Source organism: Strix aluco, chromosome 7 (assembly GCF_031877795.1).
Source record: "Strix aluco isolate bStrAlu1 chromosome 7, bStrAlu1.hap1, whole genome shotgun sequence".
Taxonomy (NCBI): Eukaryota; Metazoa; Chordata; class Aves; order Strigiformes; family Strigidae; genus Strix; species Strix aluco.
In genome coordinates this window covers 8,217,369-8,235,041 of record NC_133937.1, presented here as the reverse complement: position 1 = coordinate 8,235,041, position 17,673 = coordinate 8,217,369, and the positions used below count along the sequence as shown (strand labels likewise).

General features: G+C 42.5%; 1 protein-coding gene across 2 annotated transcripts; it reads left to right on the top strand.

The window, feature by feature from the left end:
* Positions 1 to 1,846: 1,846 nt before the first annotated feature.
* CDK1 (cyclin dependent kinase 1) lies at positions 1,847 to 12,063 on the top strand. 2 transcript variants are annotated; one of them, XM_074830012.1, is made up of 8 exons: positions 1,847 to 1,903; positions 3,098 to 3,148; positions 4,577 to 4,733; positions 5,832 to 5,955; positions 7,425 to 7,595; positions 8,158 to 8,321; positions 8,452 to 8,593; positions 11,730 to 12,063. In XM_074830012.1, exons 2-8 carry the CDS (start codon positions 3,112 to 3,114, stop codon positions 11,841 to 11,843), a joined length of 909 nt encoding a protein of 302 aa, XP_074686113.1. In that variant the 5' UTR covers positions 1,847 to 1,903; positions 3,098 to 3,111; the 3' UTR covers positions 11,844 to 12,063. The 2 variants fall into 2 exon arrangements, with proteins under 2 accessions (XP_074686113.1, XP_074686114.1); XM_074830013.1 differs by lacking the exons at positions 1,847 to 1,903; positions 3,098 to 3,148 and adding an exon at positions 4,050 to 4,107.
* The last annotated feature ends 5,610 nt before the right edge of the window (positions 12,064 to 17,673 follow it).

Below are 17,673 nucleotides of genomic sequence, written 5' to 3'. Positions count from 1 at the left end.
AATTAAAAAATGCAGTTACATCAACAATGTAGAGTGGTGCTTGTATCTCACTCCTGCAGGGACTGTAGGTTTCCACAGGAGCGTGTTGGCCCAGGACTGTGTGTGCCGATGAGAAATAGGTGCCAGAGTGTGTCAGCAGCATCACAGAATCCACAGTGAAACTATCTTGTAGGGAAAAGACCTATAAAAGTAGAAACACATTTGCTTTGCAAATCTATTTAGCATTGAAGTTTCTAAGAAACACAATTTTGCAATGTTTGGAATAGTATTTTCCCAGGCTTTTTTTTTTTTTTAATGTAAGTGTATTGCATTACTACATCCCTGGGTACCGATGGAGTGAGGTTGCAACTGCCAGAGTACTCCCTGAGCAAAGCCTGCAGGTGCCTCTCTAGTTACATCTCTGACCTTCTTTTGGAAGCCGTGATAGCATAGGGACTAATTGTCCTTAATTTGGGAGCAGTGATACAGAACTTTAATTTGCTTACAGACATATGTCCCGGCTTCTGAGGAATTAAGTTACCCAATGACCTTTTATTAATGCATGTGCTTTAAAACCAACTTCAAAAGTCACAGCAGTACTTCACAGATCAGCACCCTTGCAGCCAGAAATAATGAATTTATGCTTTGGCTGGCCATGGTATCAAAATCTGAAAGACTTGCCTGATTAAAAGGAGCAGCTGCAGCCACAAGCCTAGCTTGATTCAAATATGATTATATTCCCCATACCATGCAAACAATCTAATATGTTATTTGAGCAGCAACCAGTTCACCCATTAGTGCCGGCCCAACACAGCCCATTGCATGAGTGCCTTGGTATCTTGACATTTGAGCAAAAAGGCTTTAGGTTCTCAACCTGTGGTCTGTGGACACCTGGGGGGCCGCGATGTCATCACAGGGGGTCTGTGAAGGCTTAAATCAGGGGTGGGGAACGTCCAGCCCAGAAACATTTGGTCTGGCCTGTGGCAAGCACTGCGCCTCCTTTTCCCACAGCCCCCTCCCCTCAACGCTCCTCTCATAGTCACCCCCAACCCTACCCCGCCTGCCCTGATGCGCTGGTATATTTGGTGCTAGTATGGTTGGTGGGACCACTTTAACTAGCCAGTTTTTCTCTTAAAGACGTTTTCTTAACCCAATGGCCCTCCTTAGGGCCACAACAGGGCTGAAGTCTGTTCCTCCAAATGGTGTCTCTGGACCCATAAACAAAATTATATGGTGACTGAAACACAGATAAACAAGGGGGAGGTGAGAAGAATTGTCAAAACTTTTCATCACATTTCATGTAAAAATTGGCATCAAATTCAGAATTAGCACATTAAAATACCATAAAATGGGCCATTGGAGCAAGAAGAGTGTCGATGCTGTTATTTTAAATTCATATGGAATCATTGCAATAAAGATTACAATAGGAGTGTGTGCATTAACAGATTAATTTATTTCCCCTTCTCTCCAAATCTGAAGACCCTTCATGAAAAAACTGAAATAAATATTTGATGCGGGCTAGTGCTTTAAATCTTGAATAAAGTCTTGGTGCTCCGCGGCCACACAAGGTATTTAAAGGGGGTCCGTGGTGAAGGAGAGGCTGAAACCCCTGCTTTAGAACATTAGGTAGCCACCCTCCCGCGCTACGAGTCCTGCTTCCCCCGCACCGCCCGCGAACCAAGCAGACGTCCTCAGCTTGCCGCGCCCGGCCGCGCCGGTTCTACTGAAGAAACAGAAGCCGCCTTTGGGCCTCGCTTTGGCGCCGCCGGAGCGGCGCGCGCCGATTGGCCACTTTGAACATCTCAGCGCGGCGCCATTGGCGGCGCGCGGCGGCGCGCGGCTAGTTCGAATGCGCTGAGCCCGCCCCCGAGCCAGCCCGGCGGCGTCCTGGCGGCGGCGAGCGGGCGCGGCGGCGGCTCCTCAGGTGAGGGTGAGCGGCGGCCGGCGCGGCGCTGGCGGGGGGGTGCGGGGGCTCCAGCCTGGGTGGGCCGGTGCTGGCCCCGCGGAGGGGCCGGGGGGCCGCTTACCCGCGGCCGTTGGTGCGCGCGGACGCGTAACGGCCGCGGGGGGAGGTTGGTCGCCTTCCCCTCAGCTCGCGCTGGGCCCGGGCTGAGCCCGCTGCTACCCCCCTCAGGCCCGGCCGCGGGGCGAGCGGCTGGCGCGGGGTCGGCGCTCCTCCGCTGGGGCCGCCGTTAGCCCTCGCCCCGCCGGCGGAGAGGTCCCGCTCCCCCGCGGGGCAGCGTGCTCGGGTACGCCGCGGCCCCCCGGCCCTTCCCCGGCGGGACAAGGTCGCCCTTAGGGCCTGAGGAGGGCGGAGGGCGGGCAGGGCAGGGCGGCAGCTCCCCGAGTGGGTGCGGGGTCTTCCCCCTTCGCGGGGCCCGGCGCCGGTGGCGGTTTCGAGGTGTCACGGCCGGTGACAGCGGGGCAGGAGGGGAACCCAGACGGAAACGGGTTCTTGAGCTCGGCGGCGCGGTTAGCGGGCGGGGGGCGAGCGCCCGCTGCCCTCCCTCCCTCGCTTGCTTAGCGGCTGCCTGGACTCGGGAACCTCCCCTGGAGCCGTAGGTAACCACACGCCCGCTCATCCCTCGTAACGCTTCCGGACCTCCGGCAAAGCTCCGCCGTGCTCCGTGAAGGAGGTCGAGAGCAGCACGGAGAGTGGGAACTACCAGTCCCAGCAGATGCTGATGCCACCTACTACCGTGTGCCTGTTAACGTAGTTGAGCTATGTAGCTCTGAAGCCTGGGTACTGATCAAATGATATGGGGCTTTTGCTGCTAACATCAAACCCTGTGATGGGTTTGATGGGTCCCTGCTAATGAGTAACTATATAGAACTAGTGAGTAGGGTGTGTTTCCTCGGTTGCTTGGAGGAGCTTTTTTCACAAAAGCATCTTTTTCCTTTGAGTTGGTGCCCACTCATACTTTGGGATGTAGTTTTTCTAGTTGGAACCCCGAATAAAAACCTGTATTTTTGTTGAGGAGAAGGGTGAGTATTCCATGTTACATCCTAATTGTGTAAGACAAAACTGTCTTCTAAAGATCTGGCATAACTTCAGTGACTTTGCTGCATTCAGAACACCAACTATTCACTCTCATGGCTTTTTTCCTGTTTATTTCAGGGATAACTATAGTTATGGAAGATTACACAAAAATAGAGAAGATTGGGGAAGGTAAGTATGGAGAATGGTGAGCCTCGTAGTGCTCTGCAGTTAGAGTTATCAAGTGCCGTAGAAGCTCTGTGCGCTCTGGCTATCAGAACTGAGATTCAACTAACTGGCAAAGTGTCTGTGGTTTACTGCGGTAATTATCTCTGTAGTAAAAGCTTTCAGACTGCCCTTCTGAAGATGACATGGTCTATTTGAAACAATTGATCAGTGTTGAGAAGTGTCTGCCCTCATACTGATGGCTGATGGTGTAATTTTCCTCCAGGAGGGAAAGAAAATGTGTTCTGAGGCCTGAAACCAACTTTTCAATTTAGGAAGCTCCTCCATTCCTTTGTGTATGAACTTGTTTACCAGTTGTTCCTGAAGTTGTACTTGTGTGATATACTTATTTTGCTCAAACCTGCTGGTAGGGAGTAGTGGTTTGTGGATTGTTCTGCTTGGATTATATCCGGTCAGTACACTTCTCAAGGGAAAGAGCAGATTGTAAACCGCTGTGGAGAAGTGAACATTAACAGTAATTTGCTATAAGACGCTAAGAAGATGGCTTCAATGCAGATGTTAGTCGCAACCCACCTTTCACTGGAAATCCAGCCTATGTTAAATGTAGAAGTCAGTGTGTTTTATAACACGTTAGCCTTTTGTAGACTTAAGAATTTGCAGTATGTTACTCTAATAAGGTGCTCTGTAAGGTAATCGCAAAATGTGTGGGTTTGGATCTTACAGCAAAGCTTCCTAACTGAAGCATGAATCTTCCTGAAAGAAACTAGTTTGCTTGAGCTTAATCTGAGGGTTTAATGCCTGGAGTGAAAAGAATACTTAAACTGTCTTGGTTTGTTGAGGGCTCTACTTCTGTGAATGATGAATAAAACAGATTACTGATTTAAGATTTACTACTGGTTCCAATTTTAGTTTCTGCTGAGACCCACAGCACTACCCTCTCTCCTGCACTGAGGATTGTGCTAGAGGTATTTCTGTAGATCTGACCAATGGATGGAATAGATCTGTTGCAGAGGGAGCACTGCTTTTTTTGCAGCTAAACCTTTAACATTTTAATATGATGTATCAATGGCAAAATCATAACCCCTGGGGATGAAGAGGTATAGTAATCTTGCTTGAAAGTTAATTAACCTGAAACTCAAATAGTATCTGATTTTACAGCTACATCTTCCAAATATTCAAGTTTCTCACTTAGACTACTAAGCACCCTGTCCTAACGAACGATACTGATTATGGGTGGCATGCTTCAAACAAACAAAACTATTGCATGGTTAAACTGCCAAAACTAAGTAGCAGTTCATAATCAAGCCAAAAACTTAAAGCAAAAATACTTGATTGCAAGGACTCTTGCCTATGTTAAGCAGTTCTTATTTGCAATGACTTCTCTGTACCTGAAGCTGGTATTTCCTATATGCATTTCACTGTCTTTTTGTTCAGGTACCTATGGTGTTGTGTATAAAGGTCGGCACAAAACCACAGGCCAAGTGGTTGCAATGAAGAAAATACGTCTAGAAAGTGAGGAGGAAGGTGTTCCAAGTACTGCTATCCGAGAAATTTCTTTATTAAAAGAGCTGCATCACCCCAATATAGTCTGGTATGCATATACTGGTATTTAGCTAAACTCTCTGAAGTGTAGGTCCCTTCAGATAAGAAATTATTTTTCCACCATTCTAGCGAGGTGAGAGCTACTCTGGTTAATACAGTGTCTACTTTGCAGCAAATAGCTATAGTCCCAAGTCCTGTGTTTATGCCAGCTTTCTAATTAAGACTTCCTCCTGCTGCCTCTTCCCATCTAGGAATCTAAGAATTTTTTTGTTGATACAGTAATTTATATAAATTATCTTCAGAGTGGTTATTGTCAGAATGGAGACAGCATACCTCATGAAAACTGGTTGAAGCTGTTACTTTAGTCAGGCTCAGAATTTTACTTGCCACCTTGGAATAGATCGTTTGACTTCAGTCTTCTTATGTGAGCCTCTGTCATCAATCACTTCCTTGCTCTTTTGTGGCAGAGATTTACATGTTGCATTATGATGTTGTCATAGCTGTCATATCTGAGCTATGAGTGAAGCTTCCATCAGTGACTACTTGACATATAGAATTGATTGCAGCTATTGTCTTCCCCACAAAATATTTACTTGCTCTTTGATGCAGCAAAATACTTTCTCTAATGTGCCTTAAACTCACCAAGTTGCAGCCATGTAGTGTCTCAGTGTATGTATGCTTGGGTTTAGGGACCCTTATAATCTATTAAAGATGAAGGAGATACTTAAAACCCTGTGCAAATTCTGCTGTCTACTAGGTCCCCATTATAATATTCCCTTAAACCCTCCTAGTAATTCAGGCTCTGCTGTAATAAAGCCAGCTTCAAATGGAAGCTAGGCACCAACACCCCCAGTCTCTTTTTGAAGGCAACAATATTTTTTCCTCAAGTTTCCTGTGTCTGATACTAGGCATGAGGGAACACAAGTTTAAGAGGGGGCATATAGTTTTTTATCTGACACTATTTCAGATAGACTTGATTTTCCAGATGACAGTATAACTCACTAAGTCTGTTAATCTTTGAAGACTGAAAGCTTCTAAGGCTTTTGTAATAGGACCCTGGAAATGTCAGTTTGTATTCCTGTTGAGAGGGGAAATGTAATTGAGTCATTCATTTTGCAATGGAGTTGATTGTATACTCAATTTTTAGTCTTCAGGATGTTCTTATGCAGGATTCAAGACTGTACCTTGTCTTTGAATTCCTTTCCATGGATCTCAAGAAATACTTGGATACTATTCCATCTGGCCAATATTTGGATTGTTCACGTGTTAAGGTAATGAGGACAATTTCTTAATATCAGAAATTAATCTAAAGATGACCTACAGAGTATAAGCAGCTCTTATTTTCAGTATAATTAACTCCTTGAGGAGAAATGAAAGGTTAAAGTGGCAGCTGTGGATAAGATGAATGCCACTTCAAATTCTTTTAATTACTGAAATTAAACTGCCTTAAACTAAGCTTAAGCAAAGAATTCATTTGTGTGGCTTTATAGAACCATAGAATGGTTTGTGTTGGAAGGGACCTTAAAGATCGTCTAGTCCACCCCCCCTGCCATGGGCAGGGACACCTTCCACTAGACCAGGTTGCTCAAAGCCCCGTCCAGCCTGGCCTTGAACACTGCCAGGGAGGGGGCAGCCACAGCTGCTCTGAGCAACCTGTGCCAGTGTCTCACCACCCTCCCAGGAAAGAATTTCTTTCTCATATCTGATCTAAATCTACCCTCTTTCAGTTTAAACCTGTTACCCCTCATCCTATCCCTACACCCCCTGATAAAGAGTCCTTCCCCAGCTTTCCTGTAGCCCCCTTTAAGTACTGGCAGGCTGCTCTAAGGTCTCCCCAGAGCCTTCTCTTCTCCAGCTGAACACCCCCAACTCTCTCAGCCTGTCCTCATAAGGGAGGTGTTCCAGCCCCCTGATCATCTTTGTGGCCTCCTCTGGACCTGCTTGAGCAGGTCAGTGTCCTCCTCATGTTGGGGGGCCCCAGAGCTGGACACAGCACTGCAGGTGGGGGTCTCATGAGAGTGGAGTAGAGGGGGAGAATCCCCTCCCTTGCCCTGCTGGCCACACTTCTCTTGATGCAGCCCAGGACATGGTTGGCTTTCTGGGCTGCAAGTGCACATTGCTGGCTCACAGTCAGTTTTCCATCTACTACTACCCCCAAGTCCTTCTCTGCAGGGCTGCTCTCAATCCACTCCTCACCCAGCCTGTATTTGTGCTTGGGATTGCCCCGACCCATGTGCAGGACCTTGCACTTGGCCTTGTTGACCTTCATGATGTTTGCATGGTACCACCTCTCCAGCCTGTCCAGGTCCCTCTGAATGGCACATCCCTTCCCTCTAGCGTGTTGACCCCACCACACAGCTTGGTGTCAATCCCACTGTCCATGTCACCAACAAAGATGTTAAACAGCACCGATCCCAACACCAACCCCTGAGGAACAGCACTCGTCACTGCTCTCTACTGGGACATTGAGCTGTTGACCGCAACTCTCTGAGTGTGACCATCCAGCCAATTCCTTATCCACTGAGTGGACCATCCATCAAATCCATGTGTCTCCAACTTAGAGACAAGGATGTTGTGTGGGACAGGATGTTATGATTGATATTAATTCAATATCTGCAGTGCTTTGTATCTCCATTTGCTACTGCTATGGTGAGAGCTAATGTAAGGGAACAGCTTATGCTTCACAGTACTAACTTGCATTAAAGGTTACTCCTTTTTTCTCCCACTTCATCCTTTCTAGAGTTACTTGTATCAAATCTTGCAAGGTATTGTCTTCTGCCATTCAAGACGAGTTCTGCACAGAGACTTAAAACCTCAGAATCTCTTAATAGATGACAAGGGAGTGATTAAGCTGGCGGACTTTGGATTGGCTCGAGCCTTTGGAATTCCAGTGCGGGTATACACTCATGAAGTGAGTTGGAACATACTCTTGGTGATTTGGACAATGCTTACTAGCTTCCTGCTAATAACTGAGTACAAAACAGCTAAAGAATCACAGATTTTTTGAAGTCAAAGTAACAGTATCAAAAAGCTATATTTTGGTTTTGTTTTGATCAGTGGCTTTCCATCTCCCTGACTGGTTTTACTCTAAGGTTCCAAAGCATCTTATGAATCCCACTATTATTTTGACAGTGAATCAGATGGGGCAGAACTTGTGTCTCACTGTCTCATAAGGGCATTTTTACTTCACAAAGTACTCGGGTTTGAGGGTTTTAGTGGCTAGGTGCTAAAGGCTTCCTGCTGTTTGGGAAGTAGTGTAGGCAACTGCTTTGTTTGCAGTTGAAACTAGTGCAATGGAGTTCATTATGTTTGTCTATAAATGAAGTTTGAAACTAGTATTTTCAGTAAAACTTCTAGCACTGGCTATTATTTTAACCAAAAAAACCTGAATGCTGCTTTGAATAAGCCATTGTGCTTGCAGTCAGTTAGAGGACCTGATTCTATAAATGCATAAAAATGTCCTTGTTCAATAGGTAGTGACACTGTGGTACAGGTCTCCAGAGGTGTTGCTAGGATCTGCTCGTTACTCTACTCCTGTAGATATATGGAGCATAGGTACCATATTTGCTGAGCTAGCAACTAAAAGGCCGCTTTTCCATGGGGACTCAGAGATTGACCAGCTCTTCAGAATCTTCAGGTATGTCAGGCTGAACCTTTCCTTGCTACTTGTGCAGTATTGCACAGCAGTGCTGTGTGCTTATTAAAACCGTAATAGTGCATACAGATTTCAGACTAAACTGCTTATTCTTTTGCTTATGCTTGCATAGAGCTTTAGGGACCCCCAACAATGAGGTATGGCCTGAAGTGGAATCCCTGCAAGACTATAAAAACACATTCCCAAAATGGAAACCCAGCAGCCTTGGAACACACGTCAGAAACTTAGATGAAGATGGTCTCGATCTGCTGTCTGTAAGTAGTCTGTCTTAAACTGCTGATTAAGAAAACAAACAGGTCATTTCAAATACTCATAAAGCTATACTAATCAGTCCTGGCTCAAATGAAGATACAGAGATCTTCAAACTCAGCAGTGGTATGGGCTTTCATTCTTGTAGCACTGACATCTGTGACATTCACTTCTTTCATAAATAATAGATGAATAGACTACTTTTCTTTCCATTAAGCAGTTATTTCTCAGATTTTTTTATACTAATACACCAGGTACAACTTGAAAGTGAGCATGAGCTTTTACAAACAGGTCTAAGTGAAATCTCCTGCCCACAAACCGTAGCTGTTGCCTTCCTGGTGGCAGCACTAATTGTGATGGGGCTGTATGACTGCTGATCCAGGTGGAAATGTTTTTCTTTTATGGTAGCATGTGGATTAATCTTGTTGGGCTCACCTTGGTTAAGCTTTCATGTTGGTCTTAACTGAATAAACAGTGATGGAAACAGCTGAATTTATTGATCAGCTGTGAAACCAGGGGCTTAGTTTAAATCAGCCTAGTGTTTGTTTCAATTGCCTTTAACCTTTGGCTGTGGTGGATTTACTCAATTGGTATATTTTTTTGTCTAGTGTGAATTTACTTTAGTTCTGTGGCTATGCAGTTGAACTACCACACTAAGCTTTTATTTGACAAGCTCTTCATCAGGCTTCTCCATTTACTGCTCTCCTAGCCCTTGTGCTGCCACTGGACTAATTTAGATTACATCTTAGGTGTGATCTTGGATGCACCTGAGTATAAGAATGTACCTTGGTGACATCCTTTGGCTCTCTTAAAGCTGCATTTATACAGTGCAGACTTACATATGGGGGTGTGGGGTTGGTGCTCTGTGTGTTGTAAGATAAGCTGAAACTTCAGGACTGTCTTGGTGCAAGGGGAACCTTATACAGCAATCACCTGTGTAGCCTGCTCATGTTTTTAAGCAGTCACAGTAGTTCATTACCTATACTGGTATGGCTATGACAAAATACTCTTAATGAAGTGGTGTTACCCAAGAAGCTCAAATGACCAGTTTCTCACACTTTTACTTCGAGAACAGAGCCACAGTTCAGACCGAAAACCTGAACAACACTTGTTAAACATAGTTGTTTTGGATAGCTCTCTGAACCTTGTAGCAGTGTTGTTTTAGAGAGGTAACTGAATCTGGGAATAATTCCTGTGCCCACTGACAGCATCATTATTAAATCAGTTTGAAGTAGAACTGTATTTGCAAAGTAAAAATCAACCGAACAGGCAAGTGAATCTGGTTGATGCAATTGTGTAACTGGCCTGCTAAGTACTCATCTGAGCTTAGTTGTGGCTTCATTGTGTAAAAACAATATTTTGGGCTGCTGCTAATAAAGGCAAAAAAAATTACTAGTTCCTCAAATGGTGTTAACACAGTACTAATCAAAGCATATTAAATTCTGTAACATTTTGTATAGTTTTGTCTTAAGTGTTGACATTTTAGCTTCCTATTAATGCCTGGTGACAGTGGTATGGCTGAACTCTTCAGCATCTGGAATCCATTTAAGTTTCCTATGGTTTTAAGCCTAAAGTGGTCATATAACTTTTTAAAGGCAAGAGAACTGAATATTTCATTCTAGAGCACAAGCTCAGATGTGTCAATGAATATGTTAATTTATCCTTCTATAGACTACTGCAGATGGAAGTAGTATGTAAAATAGCTATCTTTGAAAATGGGTTACATAGTCGTGTGTTAAGACCAATTGCTCAAGTGAGGTTGTAAGCTATAAGACCTTCATAAGTGAGATGACTTCTGTGGCCAGCATTTCAAAGCACTTAATGGCTGTCATCAAAAGCTTTGGTCTATCAGACACTAAATTCCAGGAAGAACTACGTTCCAGACTGCTCAGAGAAGAAATGGTCACTTAATCTGTCAGCTGAAGTGCTGTACTCTCAGTGTCACAGCATCCCTCTTCCAGAGAAATTTGCCCCTTTTTGTCTGAGTTACTTTTAAGAGAACCTTTGATACCAGTATTAGCTATATAGGATGCTATTGTCCTGGGATATAGCTAATGGGAACCTGTCACAGGGTAAAATTGGACATGCAAGGTTAAATCTAGAGACAGCGTTGCATTTGGCAGGAGTTCAGAGAATATAAATGCAAATTCAGTGGTTTAAATCAACTTGGAAGGCTCCCTGTAGGATGAAGTCTAAAGATAGTTAACTGTCAAGACTGAATACTGGGCAGAGTAATACTGGTTAAGCTTTTTTCTGGAAGCCAAATTTGTTGGAATTGAGGAGAAGAAGCTGGTAGAATCCTGATTACATGAATTGGAAATGTACTTTCCTTTAAGGAGAAATAAAAGCAAAATGACTTTGCAGAGGCTTTGCTAGTTTTGGGTCTAGTAGAAAACTAAATGCTTCATTCCTCCTTTTTGTCCCCTTGTATGATATAAACTAAATTTTTCTTTAAACTGCTAGCAAAACAAATCTCTTGCCTGTTCTAGAAAGTTCTGAGAGCTATTTTAGTGTTTATGGTGTTCCCTCTATTTGCTCTCATCAGCTTTATTATTGAGGTCTTAAGTTGAGGTAACTTACTGCAAAGAAACTTGAGTTTTAAAACTCTGGGTTTCTTCAGTTCTACCTGCTTACTTACTACTTTTCTGTTTGGATTCTGAAACAGAGTGATCACTTGGTATTTTAACTGTAAACAGCTGCACCAAGCTGAGTAGAAACAGTTTGACATCAGTTTCTTCAATGTCAGTTTAACAAAACAAGTGTAAAACCACTTGTCCTTGTAAGCATTTTTGCCTTTAACAGCCTAAAGCTTATTAATTTCCCTTAGTTGAGACTAATATTATTGCCACTTGATGCCTGGATCTGGATTTAGTTCAGTTCATATGGTAGCCTGATCCATGCATGGGCTTGGTTATTGAGTAGGAGAATAAATGCGTGTTCACTTTCTGAGATGTCATGTACTACTACTGACCTACCATTGACTTGCAGGTGGAAATAACCTCTCCTGTGAGAAACCATGGAACACAGGGAAAACTTGTCTTTATGGTTACTTGATTATTAATATGGTTAAATATCTACCTATTTAACATGATTTTAGTTCTCATTTCATGAGGGAGTAAATGTGTTTCCTTTTTCTTCCAGAAAATGTTAATTTATGATCCTGCAAAAAGAATTTCTGGCAAAATGGCCTTGGACCATCCATATTTCGATGACTTGGACAAATCCACTCTTCCTGCTAATCTGATTAAGAAATAATAGACCTTTGGACTAAATCAACCAGAGTGAAATAATTACAATTATTTTTAAGTCTTTGTAACTTGTATGTCTGTCTGTCTGCTTTAAAACTGTGGCTGTGTTTAGTTTGTTTTGGTTTGTGTTATGTAAATATTAACCTATTAGTGCTGAGTTCAAATACAATGCAAATATTGCTGCCATTAATGCAGTGGACTTTCTATAAATAAAGCTTTAAATCCAGTGGACTGAACTTTATTTCCACCCTATGGGTGCTCTACAAAAGGACTCTGTTTTCTTTGGAATGTGCTGGTAAGGTACCACTTGTCTAAAAAAAGCGTCTAACCTGAACTACTTAATTCCTGTTCTTGATATGATAGGAAGATAGGATAGGGAATTCCTCTGAAGTCTGAGCTGTTTCACTATAATGTCAGTTAAAATTTTACTTGAGCATGGCAACCAGTGTGCCAAAGGACATGTACATTGAGCTATTCTGAAGTTTACTACTTAAGCCAAATAGATGGCCAAACTCATTTTAGGGTTTGAGCTTTTGGAGGTATTTGCAAATCAGCATTTGGAAAAAATCTTGCTCTGTCTGCTTTTCTGTTACCTCGAGGGCCCCAGTGTTTACCTTGATCTTGGCATGTTAACTTGTGAATTGGCATAGTTCCAACTCCTGGACCAGTTGAGGTATGTTATCTTAAATTTTACATGGACTGTCTATACTGCTGTGTAACTGCTTAAGAGGGCCCCTTCCAGATGCTAATAGTATTACACTTCTCAGATTCTTACTGAAGGAGGGAGAGCCCCTGGATTATTCTTGAATTTGAAAACTAGTCTTGTCCTCCTATAGGAATAGTCAAGTGAATGTTGACTTAACAGGAATTGTAATCATAGATGATCTCCCATGATTAAGCAGGAGCTTTCTAAAGCTCCCCAGCATTTAACTTTACAGGTGAGAGTATTGTAAAAAAGTCAGACAAAATTTAAAGGCATATAGTAATTGATTTACAATTGCTACCTCTATTCTTGGCTTTCAGATACATCACTAGGGATGGGATGCACATGTGTCTTAAGTTTTATTGGATCTAAGCACTATGGTGTTCCTTGCTGGTTAGGGGCCAAAGCTTGCGGCAAAGCATGGAATAGTAATGAGAATATTTAAGTTTCTAAATCAGGCATTTGAAAGGAACAAAATGCACTCTTCCAACAATGAGGTTTGTAAGAGCCCTGTCCTACAGCTGCTGAAGAGGCTTTGAAACAAAAGCAGTGGAGATGATGACAGCTGCTTATTGTGTCTATGAATGAGTAACTGAAGGTATTTGTGTTAGACCTAGTTCTTGTTAGCAAGTAGCTTTTTTAGATGTACACAGAAGTTGGTGTTAGCATTGTTCTCTGCAGAGTGGTTCTTAATCTCTAGAAGTATCTGGATACTGTCAGCTTAATAGAATCATTTAGCAGTGGAGAGCCAAGGAGGATTTTGAAATTGATTATACAGAAAGTTACTTAATTGAAGGCAAAGGGGAAGAAGATTGCTATGACTGTCTCCTATTAACACCAGTGACTGGATACAACTTCAAGAAAAATTAAACTAGGGACCTAATTTATCTGCTTTTGAATATAGTAACTTGACATGAGCTTTACAGGCCAAGGGATAGTATTACTGGTACCTTGGTGTAGAAAGACAAGGGAAACCTGCTAGTAACTGCTCTAAAAATCGGAAGTTAATTAGTTTAAGCAAATACGGGGGACCTTAACATTTAGTTTGTCTCTTCATAGTGGACAGACTTTTACTTAAGTTCTTTGTGTGGAGAAGAGTTCATCTAGGCAAACTCAGATTTTCCTTGCTTGCCATACTGGTAAAGGCCTAAGTACTGGTGTCTGTCTTGGTTTCATGTGATACAGTGAATACTTTAACCTATCTTAACTAAAAGATTTTTGGTACTAAAATTTCCAAAGAAAGCTTGTTTAAGCTTCTTAAAACAATTTACTACAAGTCTATGATCTTGTTTACGCAGGCACTGTTATGACTGGTGGTGTAACACAGCTAGCATTGTAGCTCTGAACTATCATAGTACTCCAAACAAATAGAGGAAGGAACAGAAGTGTCCATCTGTGTCTGAGGTCAGATAAGGTGGTGAACATCATACCCAGAGACACAACTCATTTAAATAGCTCCATTCCAAAATACGGTGCAAAGTTATCAATGATGCAAATATCTTAAGGGAAAATACATCATCTATACTTTGTAACTCCCCTGCTGTCTAGACCTAGTAGGTGGAAGGTTTGTGATGCTCAAGTTTCAGCCATCTGAAACTCCATTTTATACTGGTGAAAACTTGAGGTGCCTTGCACTTTTGGAATTTACCCCACTGGGGGTAATAATTGGCAGCTCTATTTATTGATAGTGCTTTGGCTGTGTATTGTGAGAATTGAATTGCTATAGTACAACATTTGTCCTTCAGTTGAGGACATTGTAGTGCTTGGCAGGGTTTCACCGGTTCCTAACGTTTATTAGGATGTTTAGACAATTGAATTGTACTAAAGTAACAGTTGGATATGGGCCCACTGGGTAATAGCATATTTTTCATAGCTGTAGATTAGCTGAAAATAGAAAACATTGTACTTCTTACGAAGTTACTAGAAGTCAGTGTATTAAATGTGTCTGAGTGTGTCTCCCCCCACCATATGTGGAGTAAATTTAGTACAAAGTTACTTAGTAATCAAATTACTGTTATTACTAGTAAATAATGTAACTTGAATTTATAGGTACCTTTATGGGCTTCTACAGTGACAGTGAGCATCTAAAAGCTCCACAAGTTTGCAGTAGCATTCTTCTGAATGTTGTAAGAACAGGGGTGGAATTACTTTAAAAGCAGTTTGCTCTTGGTTGACATAAAGTTCCATAGTGCTGCATCAGTGTCACCTCTGGTGCTATGGCTGCTGCTCAGTCAACAAGTTTTCTACTAGAGCACAGGCAAACCCCAGCAGGGAATGATAAACTTAACTTGCTGTTTTACTGAACTTGCTTGTCCTCCAGCCCATTAGAAAGTAGTTCAGATAAAGTTTGATGTATACAAGAATGGGATTTTACACAGCATCAAATTAGGATTTTGGTGTTTTTTTAAAGTTTCCAAGTGTTAGCAAGATTTGTTCTCTTCAAAATAGCCAACCACCTACTAGATACTTGTAGACTGAGCTCAGCTGCTTTTATTTTACTCAGACATAATTCATTTTAGTAAGAATATGTTATTACCATCTGCTGCCTTTAAAATAAGTGGCTCTTAAATAGAGATTTTACAGGGAACAAAGAAAAGAGGAAGAACTTTACTTTCTAAATCATTGGATACGGTAAGTACTGTAAAAGCTGGTGTAAAAATAAACCTGTACCTCTTTGTGTGATGGTGCAGATGTCAGGGTCAGCAGTGGTCCTTCCTGGGCCTGTACTTCTAGCAATGCTTTTATGCTGCAGTGTTCAATTAATCCAGGTTAATTTGAGCTGGTACAGCAGGGTTAGCTGACAGGTATGCTCTGCTGCAGACTTAACCTGTTTTAAACAAAGCTTCATTTACAATCTGTTCTTTTCAAGTGACTTCTGGGTGTTTTCTTATCATTGTTTATGTGCCTTTATGGCACCTGGAGATGGAACAGTGTCAGCAGATAACTTTTCCTAAAATTGCTGCTACTAAACATGCAGAACTCATCTCTTTATGCATTTCCCCTTTATCCAGATTCTCTCTCATTTGACAATGCCTAGCAACTTGATCATAACTGTGGTATCTCCTTCTTGCTTATTTTCTTGTCTTAAATATTTTTCCCTGTCATACCTCAGCCACTTCGAGTCATGTTTGCTGTTGGAAGTGTTTCTCTAATTTTCTCATTTTTAAATCCCATTGGCTGTGTGTGCTGTTACAAATCATATTCTCTGCCCAGTATTTGCTGGGGTAGGAGATGCCAGAAGCTTCATGAAAGAGAAAAGATAGTTTCAGGTAAAGGCAAGTCCAGGAGGATTAATAGCTAGCACTTCCCACCCCTAGGTTGGAATGCTCTGCATTAGCATGTGCCATTTTAGAGTAGCCATTGGGGCTTAAGGCAGAGAGACGTCTAGTGATTTGTCTGGAGGAGAACAAAATTTTCACTCTTAGGTCCTGTAGTTCAACACAATGGTGTTTTGGGGGTGTTTTTTTTTTCTTGTGAGGAGAGGCAGGAAGAGTTCTTGAGGGGATCTGAAGGAGGAACTGTTATTAATGAGAAAGAAGGGGTCTTTCTAAGCAGGTAGGAGCCTGCTCCAAGCACAGGAAAAAAGAAATGCAGGCACCAGAAAGAATGCAAGAAAAAAAGGGCAATCTGAAGGCAATGAATAGTGTGAAAGACATGTGAGAAGTTTCCTAAATACTTTTTCACTGGAGAAAGCTTTCAGTTTGAGACTCTTGCTCTATCCTTTCTGGTCTAAACCTGATGTCAGAACTCTTCCAAGGGCAGCGTAGCTGAATCGATCTCTAATTTAGGAAAGAAAACCAGCACTATTTAAATCTTACTGGGAGCTGGAAAGCGCCTTATGGAGGGAAAACTTTTTTTTTGCCTCTGGAAAGCAGAAGCTCCTCAGAGCTGAGTCAGGAACTTCTTCCCCTCCTGAACTGCCCTGGCTTATGTTCACCAGCCTTGTGCTGTCCTTTTCCAAATGAGTCTGTGTGCTGTCTTTGGCACCCTGCTGCAGGGGGCTGACCTGTGCTCTATCCCACTAACTTCTTGTTCCCAAAGCAGCATCTGTTTAAGACTTGGTCTGACATGACTGTTCTGAGCCTGGTCAGCAAGTTGCAGCTGACTTATTTGTAACCTACCCTGTTGGCTGTACTAGGCCATCTAGTAATATTTGATTTAGAAGGAAAAAACAAACCAACCAACTCTTACCCAGAATTTACCTACCTACCCAGCTCTGAAAGAGTAAGGCTAAGCATGGTATCTCATAATCCCTATCCATGTCCCTCACTTAGGTGGGTTATAGTTGCACCTAGAGGGTTTGATAATATCAACCTTAAGTGCTGTAGAAATACGTTAAATGTCTGTCCCGACCCAAGTTACAACTAGTGGTAATTTGTCAGTACTAGGAAAGGACTATTCTCAATTTGACCTGCTAAAGAAGAACTTCAACACTTAATACAACTGCAGTTACCAGAACCAGCAGTCTGTATTTACTGCGACTGGCAAAGCTGAGTCCTCTGGAACACCACACAATTTACCAGGAAATGGGAATGTCACCTGCTGCTTTACACTGCATGCAGAGTTAGTGCCAAAGTGAGTAAGGTTGAGGTCATGATTTATGTGACAAAAGGAACAAGGTTAATGGTTAAAAAAAGTCTTATTAAATGAAGAAACACGCTGCACACCTCTGAACAATTAAAGTTGGAAAGTAGCCCTTATGTGTAAGTTGGTTTCTGACTGAAGACTAAAGCTGCTGTTAACTAAATCGATAGAGCAGCTCAGGGAGGTACCAGGCTTTTAGGGGCTGAAGAGGCACTGCCTGGGGACAGTCCTGCAGCAGCTGGTAAATGCATGTTTGATCTAATTCTTATGGTGCTAAAAAGAGGACTGACTTTAGCTTTTCACTGCTGTGTGGAGATCTCTTTTCAGCTTCCGTATAATTAGTTTTCTTCAAGAGGGGATGTCAAGCTATTGCGACATTGCTAAAAAGGATCCTGTAAACAATCTTCCCCTCTATTATTACCTAAGGAACCTCCTGTTTGTCCTGAAACATGCACTACAAAGTGCTCCTTTCCTGCCTCTATTGAAGCATGGGGGTAGATGTAAGATTGATACTGGCCCAGAGGGGATGGGAAATGTACCTGCTGGTGTT

Bases quoted from the DNA above. Each gene is read 5' to 3' on its own strand.
- CDK1 (XM_074830012.1), top strand. From the start codon at position 3,112: ATGGAAGATTACACAAAAATAGAGAAGATTGGGGAAG. The intron at 7,596-8,157 runs GTGAGTTGGAAC...CTTGTTCAATAG, and splicing joins TGCGGGTATACACTCATGAA to GTAGTGACACTGTGGTACAG. The intron at 8,594-11,729 runs GTAAGTAGTCTG...TTTTTCTTCCAG, and splicing joins ATGGTCTCGATCTGCTGTCT to AAAATGTTAATTTATGATCC.